This window comes from Oncorhynchus nerka, linkage group LG14 (genome assembly GCF_034236695.1).
Source record: "Oncorhynchus nerka isolate Pitt River linkage group LG14, Oner_Uvic_2.0, whole genome shotgun sequence".
Taxonomy (NCBI): domain Eukaryota; kingdom Metazoa; phylum Chordata; class Actinopteri; order Salmoniformes; family Salmonidae; genus Oncorhynchus; species Oncorhynchus nerka.
Genome location: NC_088409.1, coordinates 80,590,909 through 80,609,727, shown reverse-complemented (window position 1 = coordinate 80,609,727; position 18,819 = coordinate 80,590,909). Strand labels below are relative to the sequence as shown.

At 45.3% G+C, this 18,819-nt stretch overlaps 1 protein-coding gene across 1 annotated transcript in view; it reads right to left on the bottom strand.

Annotated features, from left to right (window-relative positions):
* The window catches only part of LOC115141954 (chloride channel protein 2-like), a 167,447-nt gene that overhangs the window by 69,325 nt on the left and 79,303 nt on the right, over positions 1-18,819 (bottom strand). Inside the window, 4 exon segments of the mRNA XM_029681382.2 lie at positions 12,673-12,750; positions 14,645-14,778; positions 14,850-14,978; positions 15,745-15,876. Of these exon segments, the coding sequence (XP_029537242.2) occupies positions 12,673-12,750; positions 14,645-14,778; positions 14,850-14,978; positions 15,745-15,876 (473 nt within the window).

Sequence of the window (18,819 nt, the reverse complement as noted above, 5' to 3'; positions counted from 1 at the left end):
GAACTAAGAACAGATATAGCCCTTGGTTCACTCCAGACCTGACTGCCCTCGACCAGCACAAAAACATCATGTGGCGTACTGCACTAGCATCAAACAATCCCTGCAACTATATGTAACTTCTCAGGGAAGTCAGGAACCAATATACACAGTCAGTTAGGAAAGCAAAGTCTAGCTTTTTCAAACAGAAATTCACATCCTGCAGTACGAATTCCAAAAAGTTTTGGGACACTAAAGTCTATGGAGAATAAGAGCAGATTCCTTGGAGTGCATTCTGATGAAGATCATCAAAGGTAAGTGAATATTTATAATGCTATTTCTGACTTCTGTTGACTCCACAACATGGCGGGTATCTGTATGGCTTGTTTTGGTGTCTGAGCGCTGTACTCAGATTATTGCATGGTGTGCTTTTTCCATAAAGCTTTTTTGAAATCTGACACAGTGGTTGCATTAAGGAGAAGTATATCTTTAATTCCATGTATAACACTTGTATTTTCATCAACATTTATGATGAGTATTTCTTTATTTTGATGTGGCTCTCTGCAAAATCACCGGATGTTTTGGAAGCAAAACATTACTGAACATAACGGGCCAATGTAAACTGAGATTTTTGGATATAAATATGAACTTTATCGAACAAAACATACATGTAATTGTGGAACATGAAGTCCTATGAGTGTCATCTGATGAAGATCATCAAAGGTTAGTGATTAATTTGATCTCTATTTCTGCTTTTTGTGACTCTTCTCTTTGGCTGGAAAAATGGCTGTGTTTTTCTGTGACTAGGTGCTGACCTAACATAATCTCATGGTATGCTTTCGTCGTAAAGCCTTTTTGAAATCGGACACTGACTGGATTTACAACAACTTTCTTTTTAAAATGGTGTATAATACTTGTATGTTTGAGTAATTTGAATTCTGAGATTTCTGTTGTTTGAATTTGGCACCCTGCACTTTCACTGGCTGTTGTCAAATCGATCCCGTTAACGGGATTTCATCCATAAGAAGTTTTAACAAACCTCCAAACGAGCTTCAATGCCATACAACACTCCTTCGAAGGCCTCCAACTGCTCTTAAGTGCTAGTACAACGAAAGGTATGCTCTTCAATCGATTGCTGCCCGAACCTGCCTGCCCGACTAGCATCACTACTCTGGACGGTTCTGACTTAGAATATGTGGACAACTACAAATACCTAGGTGTCTGGCTAGACTGTAAACTCTCCTTCCAAACTCATATTAAGCATCTCCAATCCAAAATTAAATATAGAATTGGCTTCTTATTTCGCAACAAAGCCTCCTTCACTCATGCTGCTAAACATACCCTCGTAAAACTGACTATCCTACCGAGCCTCGACTTCGGTGATGTCATTTACAAAATAGCCTCCAACACTCTACTCAACAAATTGGATGCAGTCTATCGCAGTGCCATACCTTTTGTCACTAAAGCTCCATATACTAGCCACCACTGCGACCTGTATGCTCTTGTTGGTTGGTCCTCGATACATATTCGTCTCCAAACCCACTGGCTCCAGGTCATCTATAAGTATTTGCTAAGTAAAGCTCCGCCTTATCTCAGCTCAGGTCACCATAGCAACTCTCCGCTCCAGCAGGTATATTTCACTGGTCATCCCCAAAGCCAACACCTCCTTTGGCCTCCTTTCCTTCCAGTTCTCTGCTGCCAACGACTGGAACGAATTGCAAAAATCACTAAAGTTGGAGACTTATCTCCCTCACTAACTTTAGGCATCAGCTGTCAGAGTAGCTTACCGATCGCTGCAGCTGTACATAGCCCATCTGTAAATAGCCCATCCAACCAACTACCTACCTCATCCAATATTTGTTTTTGTTTTTCTGCTTTTTTGCACACCAGTATTTCTACTTGCACATCCTCAACTGCACATCTATCACTCCAGTGTTAATTGCTAAATTGTAATTACTTCGCCACTATGGCCTATTTATTACCTTACCTCCTTACTTCATTTGCACACACTGCATACAGATGTTTCTATTGTGTTATTGACTGTACGTTTGTCTATCCCATGTGTAACTCTCTTGTTTTAGTCGCACTGCTTTGCTTTGTCTTGGCTAGGTCGCAGTTGTAAATGAGAACTTGTTCTCAACTGGCCTACCTGGTTAAATAAAGGTGAAAAAAAATCCTGCTACTGAATTGATGCTATGCTTATTGTACCAACGCTCCTGTAGCTAGCAGTTACTCGTTATGCTACTGTTTTCTGATATTAAATGTTGTTAACAAATGCTCGCAAGCTGTGAACTTCGCCCGCATCGCTCAATATGCTCACGTAGCACGCCTACCTGCTGAGGGGACGTCATTGACTGAGGATCAATCCATGTCGCTGCTCTACTGTTGGCAGTCAATAGTGGCTACAACTAGCTAGCTAGTAGATTAGTCTTGGGACTATTGTATACTTTGAGAGAGTTCCCATGCCAGCTTCAGGCAGAGTCTGTGCTCTCGGTTTACACACCCCATCACGGAGAATCTGCCCTCATCCATATAGGAGAAAGTAGCCTACGCTAGCCTAATGTGTGTTGATATACAGTGAGTAGCAATGTTTCTTGATGACTGCGTGATCACGCTCTCCATTGCCAGTGTGAGTTAGAACTTTAAACAGGTGAACATTCACAAGGCCGCAGGTACAGACGGATTACCAGGACGTGTACTCTGAGCATGCGCTAACCAACTGGCAAGTGTCTTCACTGACATTTTCAACCTGTCCCTGACTGAGTCTGTAATACCAACATGTTTTAAGCAGACCACCATAGTCCCTGTGCCCAAGAACACTAAAGAAACCTGCCTAAATTACTACCGCCCCGTAGCACTCACGTCTGTAGCCATGAAGTGCTTTGAAAGGCTGGTCATGGTTCACATCGACACCATCATCCCAGAAACCCTATACCCACTCCAATTTGTATACCAACCCATCAGATCCACAGATGATGCAATCTCTATTGCAATCCACACTGCCCATTCCCACCTAGACAAAAGGAACACCTATGTCAGAATGCTATTCATTCATTACAGCTCAGCTTTCAACACCATAGTGCCCTCAAACTCATCACTAAGGACCCTGGGACTAAACACCTCCCTCTGCAACTGGTTCCTGGACTTCCTGACGGGCCGCCTCCAGGTGGTAAGGGTAGGTAACGACACATCCGCCACGCTGATACTCAACACGGGGGCCCCTCAGGGGTGCGTGCTCAGTCCCCTCCTGTACTCCCTGTTCACTTATGACTGCATGGCCATCCAGAGCGACTTACAACATCATCATTAAGTTTGACGACAACAGGTGGTAGGCATGATCACCGACAACGATGAGACAGCCTATAGGGAGGTCAGAGACCTGGCTGAATGGTGCCAGGATAACAACCTCTCCCTCAACGTGATCAAGACAAAAAGGAGATGATTATGGACAACAGGAAAAGGAAGACTGAGAATGGGCGCATGCTCATCGACAGGGCTATAGTGGAGCAGACAGAGCTTCAAATTCTTTGGTGTCCACATCACCAACAAACTAACATTGTCCAAGCACACCAAGACAGTCGTGAAGAGGGCATGACAAAACCTATTCCCCTCAGGAGACAAAAGATTTGGAATGGGTCCTCAGATCCTCAAAAAGTTGTACAGCTGCACCATCAAGAGCTTGGTTGCATCACTGCCTGGTATGGCAACTGCTCAGCCTCCAACTACAAGGCACTACAGAGGGTAGTGCGAACGGCCCAGTACATCACTGGGGCCAAGTTTCCTGCCATCCAGGACCTCCATATCAGACAGTGTCAGAGGAAGGCCCTAAAAATGGTCAAAGACTCCAGCCACCCTAGTTATAGACTGTTCTCTCTGCAAGAGGTACTGGAGTGCCAAGTCTAGGTCCAAAAGGCTCCTTAACAGCTTATACCCCCAAGACATAAGACTCCTGAACAGCTATTCAAATGGCTACCCAGACTATTTGCATTGCCCCCCACCCCCCTCCCTCTATTACACTGCTGCTTCTCTGTTCATTATCATCTATGCACAGTCACTTTACCTCGACTTACCTGTGCCCCCAGACATTGACTCTGTACCGGCACCCCCTGTATATAGCCTCGCTAATGTTATTTTACTGCTGCTCTTCAATTATTTGTTTTTTTTTTACTTGTCAATTTTTTCTTAAAACTTGTTTTTCTTAAAACTGCATTGTTGGTTACATTTTATATGAGCAAGGAGATGGTGCTTATCATGCCGATTTGATAGTATTTGGTCTCATGTGGCTTACTCAATTATGTGTGGTGCAGTTCACGAGACCGCTGCCAGGCACTACGGTATCAGCGGTTCATTTACGCTGTCTTTCAGTCACATTAGTCATCTTATAGGCAGCAGTAGGTTCAGCCCCTGTATTTATTAACCATGTCTAATCACGTCATGCCTTCTACATAGGTAGTCAGCTCCCTGTCGGTCCATCTCGTAGTCTAGTAGTTTTTAATGACAACTATTCTACCATGTGCAATTATACTGTATGCTAACTGTAGTGATTGCTTCATTCTAGTATCATGTATTAGATCCTGTTTTTAATTGATCTTCTGTTGCATTTAGTTGTGTCTTACATAATTCAATGCTGTGGTTATGCTTGTAAACTAATATTCTTGTTTAATTATCTTCACACAGTGTTGCATTGTGGCATGGCTGCTGATACTGCATTTGTGGGAGCAATATGTATGTTTAGGCTCTGCTTCCCCTTGCGAGGTGAATGTAGTGCTAACAATGTCGTGTTAAGTCTCTTATCATCTGCACATAATCGTTGGCATGGTTGCTACTATTGCTATTGGCAAGAGCACACTGTGAGGTCACTGTGCCATAGAGGCAACACTAGCCACCCCTTCCACTCATTTTCAATGAGCATCACAGTACGATGGCAGACAGAATGTTTATGCAGATCTTTAACCCACGCTGAGGCTTTTACATGAACACTCGTATATATTCATTAAATATGTGCTGATTTGACAGTTTATGTATTATGTTAATTGTGTATTATTGTGATGCATCTATTGGATGGGGCAATCCATTTTGTCGTCTGGTTTATCCCAGATTGCCCCCCTTCGGTCACGCCCTGATCCGTTTCACCAGACCTTGTGCTTCTCTCCACCCGCTCATCGTCCCCACTTACCCCTGGGTATTTATGCCTGTGTTTTCTGTCTGTCTGTGCCAGTTCATCTTGTTTGTTCAATTCAACCAGCATTTTGTCTCAGCTCCTGCTTTTCCCCAGTCTCTTTTTATCTCACCCTGACCCTGGGCCTGCCTGCCGTCCTGTACCTTGGCCCCACTATTCTGGATTATCGACCCCTGCCTGTCTTGGCCTGTCGTTTGCCTGCCCCTGTTGTTGCAATAAACATTGTTAATTCAACACAGTCTGCCCTTGGATCTTACCTGAAAGCTGATACTTTCAGGATACATATGCATTCTTTCGGTTGTCTATTAAATAGTTATGTCATCTTCATTCTCGCTGTAGTACTCATGAAGCATCAGGTTATGCATATCTTTGGAGTGTACTAGTAGTCAGTTACTAGTAGCCAGTTATGCAAGTTATCAGGCATGCTCGTACATTGTTGGAACGCACGCAGGCATCGTATACTTTGCTACAGTGATTGCTGTAGCTGAGCATGACTCATTTCTACCACCATTGTGCTGTGCCAAATGCTGTGGACTGCTATGTGCGCTGCTGTCGAGCAGCGTAATATCTTGTGATACTCAGATGAAGACAGTCTGTTGCCGGCTAAACATTCCCGGGTCAGTCTCATCATCTGGTACATTTCAAAGTGGTACAGCTCATTTTAAAATGATTACTACTGCTAAGTGTAACCTTTTTCTCCCAGATTTCTGTTAATCACCCTGGACCTTAAATGGGGAAGCTCGCGCTGTATCGCGGTGTGATGACCAATCAAGGCTTGCTATAGCTTCAAGCCGTGTTGAATTGGCTGTTAATACTAGCATTGCCATGGGCATGCTATACACCCACGTGGCAATCAGCTGTTCGAGCGTTCATTGTCCCCAATGGAAATGTCTGTTAAGAGCTTGTTTCAAACACTAATAGGCAGGCATATTTCAGTATCTATTGGATTTATTTACTCTTCCTATCAGGTCATCCATCTTCTTCATGGCCTACCAGCATATACACTATATATACAAAATTATGTGGACACTCCTTCAAAATGAGTGGATTCATCTTTTTCAGCCACACCTGTTGCAGACAAGTGTAAAAGTTGAGCACAAAGCCATGCAGTCTCCAAAGACAAACATTGGAAGTAGAAAGGCCTTACTGAAGAGCTCAGTGACTTTCAACTTGGCACCGTCATAGGATGCCACCTTTCCAACAAGTCAGTTTGTCAAATTTCTGCCCTGCTAGAGCTGCCCCAGTCAACAAAGTGCTGTTGTTGTGAAGTGGAAACGTCTAGGAGCAACAACGGCTCAGCCGCGAAGTGGTAGGCCACACAAGCTCACAGAAAGGGACTGCCAACTGCTGAAGTGCGTAGCAAGTAAAAATGGTCTGTCCTCAGTTGCAACACTCACTACCGAGTTCCAAACTGCCACTGGAAGCAACGTAAGCAAAATAACTGTTCGTCGGGAGCTTCATGAAATGGGTTTTCTATGGCCAAGCAGCTGGACACAAACCTAAGATTCCCATGCGCAATGCCAAGCGTCGGCTGGAGTGGTGTAAAGTTCACCACCATTGGATTCTGGAGCAGTGGAAACACGATCTCTGGAGTGATGAATCATGCTTAACCATCTGGTAGTCCAATGGATGAATCTGAGTGTCAGGAGAATGCTACCTGCCCAAATGCATAGCATCAACTGTAAAGTTTGGTGGAGGAGAAATAATGGTCTGGGGCTGTTTTTCATGGTTCAGTCTAGGCCCCTTAGTTCCAGTGAAGGGAAATCTTAATGCTAAAGCATACAATGAGATTCAGGACGATTTTGTGCTTCCAACTTTGCGGCAACAGTTTTGTCCTGAGTCTGCACAACTCTGCCAGGACGGACATAGGATCAAGAGAGACACTCAAAAGTGTTTTAGTACTATATCTCTTGACACAATGATGAAAATAATCATGGTCTCTAAACCTTCAAGCTGCATACTGGACCCTATTCCAACTAAACTACTGAAAGAGCTGCTTCCTGTGCTTGGCCCTCCTATGTTGAACATAATAAATGGCTCTCTATCCACCGGATGTGTACCAAACTCACTAAAAGTGGCAGTAATGATGACACAAGAAACAAAGATCTTCTGTTGAATCTGACAATTAATCTTGATGGTTGAAAAGTCGTCTCAAATAAAACTGTGAAGGACCTCGGCGTTACTCTGGACCCTGATCTCTCTTTTGAAGAACATATCAAGACCATTTCAAGGACAGCTTTTTTCCATCTACGTAACATTGCAAAAATCAGAAACTTTATGTCCAAAAATGATGCAGAAAAATTAATCCATGCTTTTGTCACTTCTAGGTTAGACTACTGCAATGCTCTATTTTCCGGCTACCCGGATAAAGCACTAAATAAACTTCAGTTAGTGCTAAATACGGCTGCTAGAATCCTGACTAGAACCAAAAAATTTGATCATATTACTCCAGTGCTAGCCTCCCTACACTGGCTTCCTGTCAAAGCAAGGGCTGATTTCAAAGCATTTACATGGGCTTGCTCCTACCCATCTCTCTGATTTGGTCCTGCCGTACATACCTACACGTACGCTACGGTGAAAAGAAACAGGCCTCCTAATTGTCCCTAGAATTTCTAAACAAACAGCTGGAGGCAGGGCTTTCTCCTATAGAGCTCCATTTTTATGGAACGGTCTGCCTATCCATGTCAGAGACGCAAACTCGGTCTCAACCTTTAAGTCTTTACTGAAGACTCATCTCTTCAGTGGGTCATATGATTGAGTGTAGTCTGGCCCAGGAGTGGGAAGGTGAACGGAAAGGCTCTGGAGCAACGAACCGCCCTTGCTGTCTCTGCCTGGCCGGTTCCCCTCTTTCCACTGGGATTCTCTGCCTCTAACCCTATTACAGGGGCTGATTCACTGGCTTACTGGAGCTCTCTCATACCGTCCCTGGGAGGGGTGCGTCACCTGAGTGGGTTGAGTCACTGATGTGATCATCCTGTCCGGGTTGGCGCCCCCCCCTTGGGTTGTGCCGTGGCGGAGATCTTTGTGGGCTATACTCAGCCTTGTCTCAGGATGGTAAGTTGGTGGTTGAAGATATCCCTCTAGTGGTGTGGGGGCTGTGCTTTGGCAAAGTGGGTGGGGTTATATCCTTCCTGTTCTGCCCTGTCCAGGGGTGTCCTCGGATGGGGCCACAGTGTCTCCTGACCCCTCCTGTCTCAGCCTCCAGTATTTATGCTGCAGTTATTTATGTGTCGGGGGCTAGGGTCAGGTTGTTATATCTGGAGTACTTCTCCTGTCCTATTCGGTGTCCTGTGTGAATTTAAGCGTGCTCTCTCTAATTCTCTCTTTCTTTCGCTCTCTCGGAGGACCTGAGCCCTAGGACCATGCCTCAGGACTACCTGACATGATGACTCCTTGCGGTCCCCAGTCCACCTGGCCGTGCTGCTGCTCCATTTTCAATTGTTCTGCCTTATTATTATTGGACCATGCTGGTCATTTATGAACATTTGAACATCTTGGCCATGTTCTGTTATAATCTCCACCCGGCACAGCCAGAAGAGGACTGGCCACCCCACATAGCCTGGTTCCTCTCTAGGTTTCTTCCTAGGTTTTGGCCTTTCTAGGGAGTTTTTCCTAGCCACCGTGCTTCTACACCTGCATTGCTTGCTGTTTGGGGTTTTAGGCTGGGTTTCTGTACAGCACTTTGTGATATCAGCTGATGTAAGAAGGGCTATATAAATACATTTGATTTGATTTGAGAAGAGTGGAGGCTGTTATAGCAGCAAAGGTGGGACCAACTATGTTAATGCCCATGATTTTGGAATGAGATGTTCGACAAGCAGGTGTCCATATACTTTTGGTTATGTAGTGTATGTTGACATAGCTGTTAGCTCAGGTAGACTATCTGTACAATGTCTTCTGTTATATAACCATGTATGCCTTTTCTATTCCAAATTACAGTCAGGCAAATGCAGCCTGCCTTTATCATGGTCCAGTAAGCAGGAATTCGGTTAATTCCGGGTGTCAGGACCATTCAGTGTATAGTCTGCTCAGGATCCATCTGTCCGCTACTCTCAATGCCTACGGAGAAGTGACCAACATGCACATCAAAGAGCATCTCTCCTCTCTCTCAATAGCACAAGTTTGAGTCCAAGTTAAGGCAACAATGTGTTTATATTACGCGGTCCGAATGATGGCTTTTATGGGTTCTTCATTCTGAAACACACCAAATCATCCTTTCCTTTAATCTTGCATGATCGGTTTGCATTATGGACACTCATATTAACCATACTCCCATCTACCCCTAGATGAAAGAATTAGCATGGAAAATCAGTCGTCATCACCAGAACTGACACGGCTTCGTCCTCCCTTTCATGTTATGATATCTAAATGCTGAGCACGGATGGCACCTGGCAAAACTCTGTTCAACATTGATGCTGGCAACCAATGACAAAGTACTGGAACTCATCATGGCTCTGGTTCCTTAGTCACCACTGTGGGCACATGACCATCTGCTGCGGTGACGTTACATTTGATTCTACATGAGTTCCTGCAGTATTGCTATATGATCATGATTGTGTCAGCCGTTATGAGATTTTGATGAATAATGACTAAATTATGTATACATTTAATTTAAAACTATAACTAAACAGAATACTAGTATGTTACTGTATGGATGTATGAATCTTATTATAATCATAATACTTAATATGATGTGTGTAGTTTTAGTCAAGAATTAGAACAAGGACTGTCTGTTCCTTGTTAGAAACGAATGGAGCTATCGTCAGACCGGCTGGAATACTGTGTTCCTTACAGGACATTCTGTCCCCACCCAGGGAGGGGAGAGACCTTGGGCTTGTAGTAGATTGTTTAACAGGTGGCAGACAATGTGGGAAGCCTTGTGAACTATATTGCCATTGTATCGGAGAGGAGGAGCAGCATTCAAAACGCTATGATGAAATGTGATATATATAAACCAATGTACATTGTATTATGATCAGTACTCTCGAGAATAAACGCTATTGATTGATTTTGAGACTGGTCTATGTCCATTTCATGCAAATAAGTATCTTACAAATTCTTAGAAATGGGCAGAGTATTTTAATTGATTTGGTTGATGAACATATAGGAATGAAATCCCTTTAACAGCCGTATGGTCCAGTAGCTATGTTGCATATGTAGAATATCCTCATATACCAAGATGACAGCTCATCCTGCCTCAGCGAAGCCCCCTGGCAGTGCATTTATATTGCAGGTGGTTGGCTAGGTTCATGGCAGGTGGGTTCATACAACTTACGGTTGCCTAGTTAGATGGGTAGAATATTTTCCATGTACCAAGATGACAGCTCATCTTACCTCATCGGGGTACCCGGCGATGCGTAATATGAGAAATAGACATACTGCTGCATTAGCTCATGCTACACAGTTAGTATTAACACACAGGCCTAGTAGAGAGTCATGTAATGGAGAATGACCTCAGTTGGTCTATTGAGAGCTGCTAAACAGTGACGAGTTTACCTGCCAGTACCATGCCTCATTAAGTTTGCTATAATGGCGTCAGCCGTGGTCAATAGCCTACATGTTGCCATCTTTGCTGGCTACTTGATATAAAATATATTGCATATAGCTACAGGTGGTTGGCCGGGTCATATTTCTTAAGGTTGCTTATTAGATAAGGATATATTTTTATGAAGACCCACCAGATGATTATTAATTTACTTTCAGTGAGAGCACCCTGCAGCTGGGTTGCGTCTCCAGGGCAGCTACCAAGATGACAGTTCAAAACGAGGCTACCCGGCTGCGTCTCCAGGGCAGCTGGGTTGCTAGTTAGTTGCTAGTTAGGTAGTATATTCTCATATACCAAGATGACAGCTCATACTGCCTCAAAACGAGGCTACCCGGCAGTGCGTCTCCAGGGCAGCTGGGTTCGTACTGCTTACGGTTGCTAGTTAGGTAGTATATTCTCATATACCAAGATGACAGCTCATACTGCCTCAAAACGAGGCTACCCAGCGGTGCGTCTCCAGGGCAGCTGGGTTCGTACTGCTTACGGTTGCTAGTTAGGTAGTATATTCTCATATACCAAGATGACAGCTCATACTGCCTCAAAACGAGGCTACCCGGCGGTGCGTCTCCAGGGCAGCTGGGTTCGTACTGCTTACGGTTGCTAGTTAGGTAGCATATTCATATTCCCTCTTGGGGGGGACTGTTATAGTTTAGCGCTCTCACTGCTTGGAGTTCATTTCCTATACTGAACAAAAATACAACTTCAAAGATTTTACTGAGTTACAGTTCACGTAAGGAAATCAGTCAATTGAAATACATGTATTAGGTCGTAATCTATGGATTTCACATGACTGGGAACACAGATATGCATCTGTTGGTCACAGACACCTTAAAAAAAAGTAGGGGCGTGGATCAGAAAACCAGTCAGTATCTGGTGTGACCACCATTTGCCTCATGCAGCCTAGTCTCCTTCGCACAGAATTGATCAGGATGTTGATTGTGGCCTGTAGAATGTTGTCTCACTCCTCTTCAATTGCTGTGTCAAGTTGCTGGATATTGGCGGGAACTGGAACACGTTGTCGTACATCTTGATCCAGAGCATCTGAAAGATGTTCAATGGGTGACATGTCTGGTGAGTATGCAGAACAGGGACATTTTCAGCTTGCACGAATTGTGTACGGATCCTTGTGACATGTGGCCGTGCTTTATCATGCTGAAACATGAGGTGATAGCATGTGAACAAGGGGCCTCAGGATCTAGTCATGGTATCTCTGCATTCAAATTGCCATCGTTAAAACACAATTGTGTTCGCTGTCGGTAGCTTACGCCTGCCCATACACTAACCCCACCGACACCTTGGGGCATTCTGTTCACAACTTTGACATCAGCAAACCGCTTTCCCACATGACGCCATACACATGGGTCTGATGTTGAGGCTGGTTAGACGTAGTGCCAAATTCTCTAAAACGACTTTGGACGCGGCATATGGTAGAGACATGAACATTACATTCTCTGGCAACTGTTCTGGTGGACATTCCTGCAGTCAGCATATCAATTGCACGCTCCCTAAAAACTTTAAACATCTGTGGCATTGTGTTGTGTGACAAAACTTCACATTTTAGAGTGGCCTTTTATTGTCCCCAGCACAAGGTACACCTGTGTAATGATTATGTTGTTTAATCAGCTTCTTGATATGCCACATCTGTCAGGTGGATGGATTATCTTGGCAAAGGAGAAAAGCTCACTAAAACAAATTTCTTCACCAGATTTAAGCGAAATAAGCTTTTTGTGCATACGGAAAAATTCTGGGATCTTTTATTTCAGCTTATGAAAAATGGGACCAACAAATCACATGTTACATTTATATTTTTTTCTGTGTATATTAAGCGACCCTGAAGCAGCAGAGCATATATCAAGACTTGCATTAGACATTTCTTAATGAATGGTTTAACATATTTCTGCATAGTGTTTCCTTTCTGAAAGATCACATTGATATCAATGTGGTAACTTGTGTGTGTCCAAGTGTGGTTTACCTCGTAGATTCCACCAAACAGAGACATGAATTTGCTGAGGAGTGCAGCACACAGACTGGCAATGTGAACAAACGGACCCTAGAGAGAGAGGGAGAAAGAATCACTTGTGAATGATTTCCTAAAAACTTCAGTATATCATTGATTAATCTCAAGACTTTCCTAAGAAGATTTCAATTCTGTTGTATTCTTCCAACCCCCTCTCCACCCTACTTCATCCCCCTCTACCCTCCTTCATCCCCCTCTCCTCTCCACCCTCCTTCATCCCCCTCTCCTCTCCACCCTCCTTCATCCCCCTCTCCTCTCCCCCTCCTCTCCACCCTCCCTTCATCCCCTCTCCACCCTCCTCATCCCCCTCCTTCCATCCCCCCCCTCTCCACCCTCCTTCATCCCCCTCTCCACCCCTCATCATCCCCCTCCTTCATCCTCTCCACCCTCCTTCATCCCCCCCTCCCTCCATCCCCTCTCCTCTCCACCCTCCGTCATCCCCCTCTCCTCTCCACCCTCCGTCATCCCCCTCTCCACCCTCCTTCATCCCCCTCTCCACCCTCCTTCATCCCCCTCTCCACCCTCCTTCATCCCCCTCTCCACCCTCCTTCATCCCCTCTCCACCCCTCATCCCCCTCTCCACCCTCTCCCCTCCTCCCCTCTCCACCCTCCTTCATCCCCCCCACTCCTCTCCACCCTCCGTCATCCACCCCTCTCCACCCTCCTTCATCCCCCTCTCCCCACCCTCCTTCATCCCCCTCTCCACCCCTCTCCACCCTCCTTCATCCCCCTCTCCACCTTCCTTCATCCCCCTCCACCCCTCCACCCTCCTTCATCCCCCTCCACCCCTCTCCACCCTCCTTCATCCCCCCTCTCCACCCCTCCATCCCCCTCTCCACCCTCCATCCCCCCTCTCCACCCTCCTTCATCCCCCTCTCCACCCCTCTCCACCCTCCTCTCCACCCCTCTCCACCCTCCTTCATCCCCCTCCACCCTCCTTCATCCCCCTCTCCACCCCCTCCACCCCCTTCATCCTCCCTCCACCCTCCTTCATCCCCCTCTCCTCCCCACCCCCTCTCCATCCCCTCTCCACCCCTTCCACCCTCCTCCATCCCTCTCCACCCCCTTCATCCCCTTCTCCACCCTCCTTCATCCCCTTCTCCTCCCCACCCTCCTTCATCCCTCCATCCCCCTCCCCACCCTCCTTCATCCCCCTCTCTCTCCCACCCCCTCTCCACTTCTTCCCCACCCTCCCATCCCCCCCTCCCCTCTCCCCTCCTTCATCCCCCCTCCTCTCCACCCTCCTTCATCCCCCTCTCCTCTCCACCCTCCACCCCCCTCCTCCCCCCACTCCTTCATCCCCTCTCCTCCCCACCCCCTCTCCACTTCTTTCCACCCTCCATCCCCCTCTCCTCTCCACCCTCCTTCATCCCCCTCTCCACCCTCCTTCATCCCCCCCTCTCCACCCTCCTTCATCCCCCTCTCCACCCTCCTTCATCCCCCCTCTCCACCCTCCTTTTCATCCCCCTCTCCTCCCCACTTCTTTCCACCCTCCATCCCCCTCTCCTCTTCTTTACTCCCTCTTATCCCCCTCCCCTGTCCTCCCTCTCCACTGTGACCAACAGGGTGGCCTGAGTGCAACGTGTGTGGCTGTATGACAGGGACACAGGACATGTGTAACCACAACCCTCTGTGTGCTTCACTGTTAGAACCCCTTGTCCTATGAATTACAGATATATTGATTGATTTTAGGAGTCTTCATGCCAGATTGGGTCTGCTAGCTGTCAAATGGAGTGTGTGTCTAAATAACTAGTGGAACTCCTGGAACAGACAGCAACAAGTGACAACTACCCAAACTCACACAAGCTTGACTGTGAGAAGAGGATGTGTGTGCGTCAAAAGACAGAGAGGTGAGAAGAATGTTAACCGAACGCGTGTGCACGTGTGTGTGTGTGCTGTGTGTAGAGAGTGTGTGTGTGAGTGTTACCTCCTTGCCCAGAGGCATGCCACTGCCCAGGGCACAGGTGAGACCGATGACTTTGGCAACAAAGGTTTTAAAGGTGAGGTATTCTTTCAGCACTACACCCCTCAGAATGGTCTTCATCTCTGGGATACCTGAACCTAGAGGGGGAGAGGGGGTTATGGTGCTCTGATGCAGTCAGTCAGTCAGTCAGTGTACGTGTGTGTCTTACCTACGGCCTGTGGGGCCAGTAGCTGTGTGAAGCCAGCTGAGAAGGTGATGAGCACCACAGGGTAGGTGACCCAGGCTAGGTACTGGAGAAACACATTACTCTCCAGGCCTCCGTACATCCACTTCTGTGCTGTGGACACACACACAAACACACCAATATCAAATTGATGTCAATCAGAAAGTTAAACTATATCCAATATATAAATCGTGATCAAATATATTCATCATCGTATTGGCAGTATCCTGATAATATCATATTGTGAGGTCCCTGGCAATTCCCAGCCCTACTCATGAGTACAGAGACAAAACAGTTGATAGAAGTAGAACCCGCAGGACTCCTCTCCTAAAAATGACTGCTTTACATGGAGAGATCAAAAGTGTGTGTGTGTGTGTAGAAAGGGGAGGGGGGTTGTCTAGATGAGTGTCTTGCTTCTAGATGACTCACTCCTCTCCCCTTTCTCTACATGCAGTCTACCATCTGACACACACACACACACACACACACTGCAGCAATGTGTGTAAATGTGTGCTAGACTCAAGATAATGCACATTGACACCCACACACCTTTTCAACACACATACATGCTACACACAAACACATTTCAATGCTGCAAAGATTAAATTAAACCACATTTAAGCTAATCATACACACACGGACTTGCATGCAGCCCTGGTAGACAGTAATCTGCACTGCAGCTCATCATGAACACACACCCTGGTTTGACGAGTGTATGTGCGTAAACCACAGTGTCTGAGATTATCTTGAGTGTGGCTTAATGTCTCCTTTAGCTGCATGCAGGAAATGTGTCAGATGAAATGATTCAGACAGAGGGACAGTACAGCTGACTAGAGCCATCAGTAGACCAAGCAGTCTACCTCCTCCCCAAAGCCCTCACCTTGTAGACAGATGGCAATAGCGAAGTCGACCACCCAGCTGACCAGAGCCATGAATAGACCCAGGAGGATGAGGAAGATCCAGTCTTCACCAACACGAGAGATGAGGAACTTCTGACAGCGCACCGTACAGACTGGAGGGAAGAGAGATACAGGTGCACACTGTTAGACGACAACGACAACACTTACTACTACTACAGTAGAGTCAAGTCAGTCAGAACTACAATATAAACAAACTAACACATCTTACAGAATGAGGAGAGAAGTGTAGCATTGTTAAAACTACATTACCCATCTCGGAGTCAGGACCACAATACAATGTAACCCCCTACACCCACAAGTACCCATTCGTCGATGTTCACTTTTGCACAGACACCTCTAGTCTCCTTTTACATGGGGGCTGTTTAATTCACACAGCTTTCCCCCCCCCTATTTCCCTCGACTCACTCCTTTCCTTATTTCTCCACTCTCAAAGAGGAGATGTCTAGCAGGAGGGGTCTTCTAGTTCTCTACTTTAAGGACTGTCACATCAGACACGCCACACTGTCCTAACATTAGTCCTGCTCTGCTCCCCTGTCATATTATTCAGTCTTCTCTCATCTCACCAACGTACTAAACCACACTAATGCTACTTTACTACACTACAAGATTCTGTCAGATGAAAGAGAGAATTCTGAATTTCTGTATCCCCCTCTTCCTCCCTCTCTTTTCCTTCTCATCTAAAGTATTATTACTCTCCCCATTTGTCCCTCCACTTTCCTCCTCCTCTATAGTACGGCCATTGTATAGGGGAACAGGTTGTAATGTTGATGACATGGAATGGGGTGTATATCATTAATACGCAGATAGAACGTGTAATGGATGTAATGGAATAGGGTCATTGAAGTGGACGTGTAGGGATGGATTTGGGACAGAGAGGAGCAGACATAGCAATATATTGAATATTGTGTGGCGCAGGATGGCGACAGAGCAACATGCGTGTTTTTAGCACACTACAGTACACACACACACACACACACTCTCCAATCAACACCTTCACAGTCTAACACACAAGCGCACACAGCTTACAAGCAGTGAGGAAAACTTTTTGTGTGTTGCATCATCTCGCCCACGGCCCAGCAGAGTGTTCTAAAATCCCCTTCTGTTCTCTAGTCATCATGTGTGAGATAGTGTTTTGCGAGATGTGTGTGTTTGTCACGGTTTACATAAAAAAAAGTCATTTAGCAGACGCTCTTAGAGCGACTAACAAGAGCAATTAGGGTTAAGTGCCTTGCTCAAGGGCACAGAGATTTTTAATATAGTCGGCTTGGGGATTCGAACCAGTGACCTTTTTTAATTTAATTAACCACTAGGCTACCTGCCGCTGTCTGTTTGCATGTGTATGTGCGAGAGCATGTTCATGCAAACATACAGCACCAATCAACATTTTGGAAACACCAACTCATTCCAAGATATCTTTATTTTGACTATATTCTACATTGTAGAATAATAGTGAAGACATCAAACTATGAAATAACACAAGGAATCATGTGGTAACCAAACATTTTTTTTTATCATCAAAATATATTTTATATTTGAGATTCTTCAAAGTAGACAATCAATTGTGTTGTGACAAGGTAGGGGGGTATACAGAAGATAGCCCTATTTGGTAAAAAGACCAAGTCCATATTATGGCAAGAACAGCTCAAATAAGCAAAGAGAAATGATAGTCTATCATTACTTTAAGACATGAAGGTCAGTCAATGCTGAACATTTCAAGAACTTTGAACATTTCAAGTGCAGTCTCAAAAACCATCAAGCGCTATGTTGAAGCTGTCTCTCATGAGGACTGCCACAAGAAAGAAAGAACCAGAATTTCCTCTGCTGCAGAGGATAAGTTCATTAGTTACCAGCCTCAGAAATTGCAGCCCAAATAAATGCTTCACATAGTTAAAGTAACAGCCACATCTCAACATCCACTGTTCAGAGGAGACTGCGTGAAATCAGGCCTTCATGGTCAAATTGCTGCAAAGAAACAACTACTAAAAGGACACCAATAAGAATAACAGACTTGCTTGAAACACGAGCAATGGACATTAGACCGGTGGAAATCTGTCCTTTGGTCTGATGAGTCCAAATTTGAGATTTTTGGTTCCAGACCCCGTTTCTTTGTGAGACGCAGAGTAGGTGAACGGATAATCGCCGCATGCGTGGTTCCCACCATGGAGATAGAGGTAGGTGAGATGGTGTTTGCTGGTGACACTGTCAGTGATGTATTTAGAATTCAAAGCACACTTAACCAGCATGGCTACCACAGCATTCTGAAGCGATACGCCATCCCATCTGGTTTGTGCTTAGTGGAACTATCATTTGTTTTTCAACAGGACAATGTCCCAAAACACACCTCTAGGCTGTGTAAGGGCTATTTGACTTTGAAGGAGAGTGATGGAATGCTGCATCAGATGACCTGGCTTCCAAAATCATCCGACCTCAACCCAATTGTGATGGTTTGCGATGAGTTGGAGCGTAGAGTGAAGGAAAAGAAGCCAACAAGTGCTCAGCATGTGGGAACTCCTCCAAGACTGTTGGAAAAACATTCCTCATGAAGCTGGTTGAGAGAATGCCAAGAGCGTGCAAAGCTGTCATCAAGGCAAAGGGTAGCAACTTTGAAGAATCTCAAATATATGTTGATTTGTTTAGCACTTTTTTGGTTACTATATTATTCCATATGTGTTATTTCATAGTTTTTATGTCTTCACAATTCTAAAATGTAGAACATTGTCAAAATGTAGGAAAACCCTTGAATGAGTAGGTGTCCAAACTTCTGACTGGTACTGTACATGAACAAGAATAAACTCATCATCACGCAACAATTTCAAAGATTTCACTTAGTTACAAGTCGTACGGAACTCAGTCAATATAAATAAATTAGGCCATAATCTATGGATTTCACGACTGGGAAAAAAAGTAAGGGCGTGGATCAGAAAACCAGTCAGTATCTGGTCTGACCACCATTTGCCTCATCCAGCATGACACATCTCCTTCATATAGAGTTGATCAGGCTGTTGATTGTGGTCTGTGGAATGCTTTCCCACTGA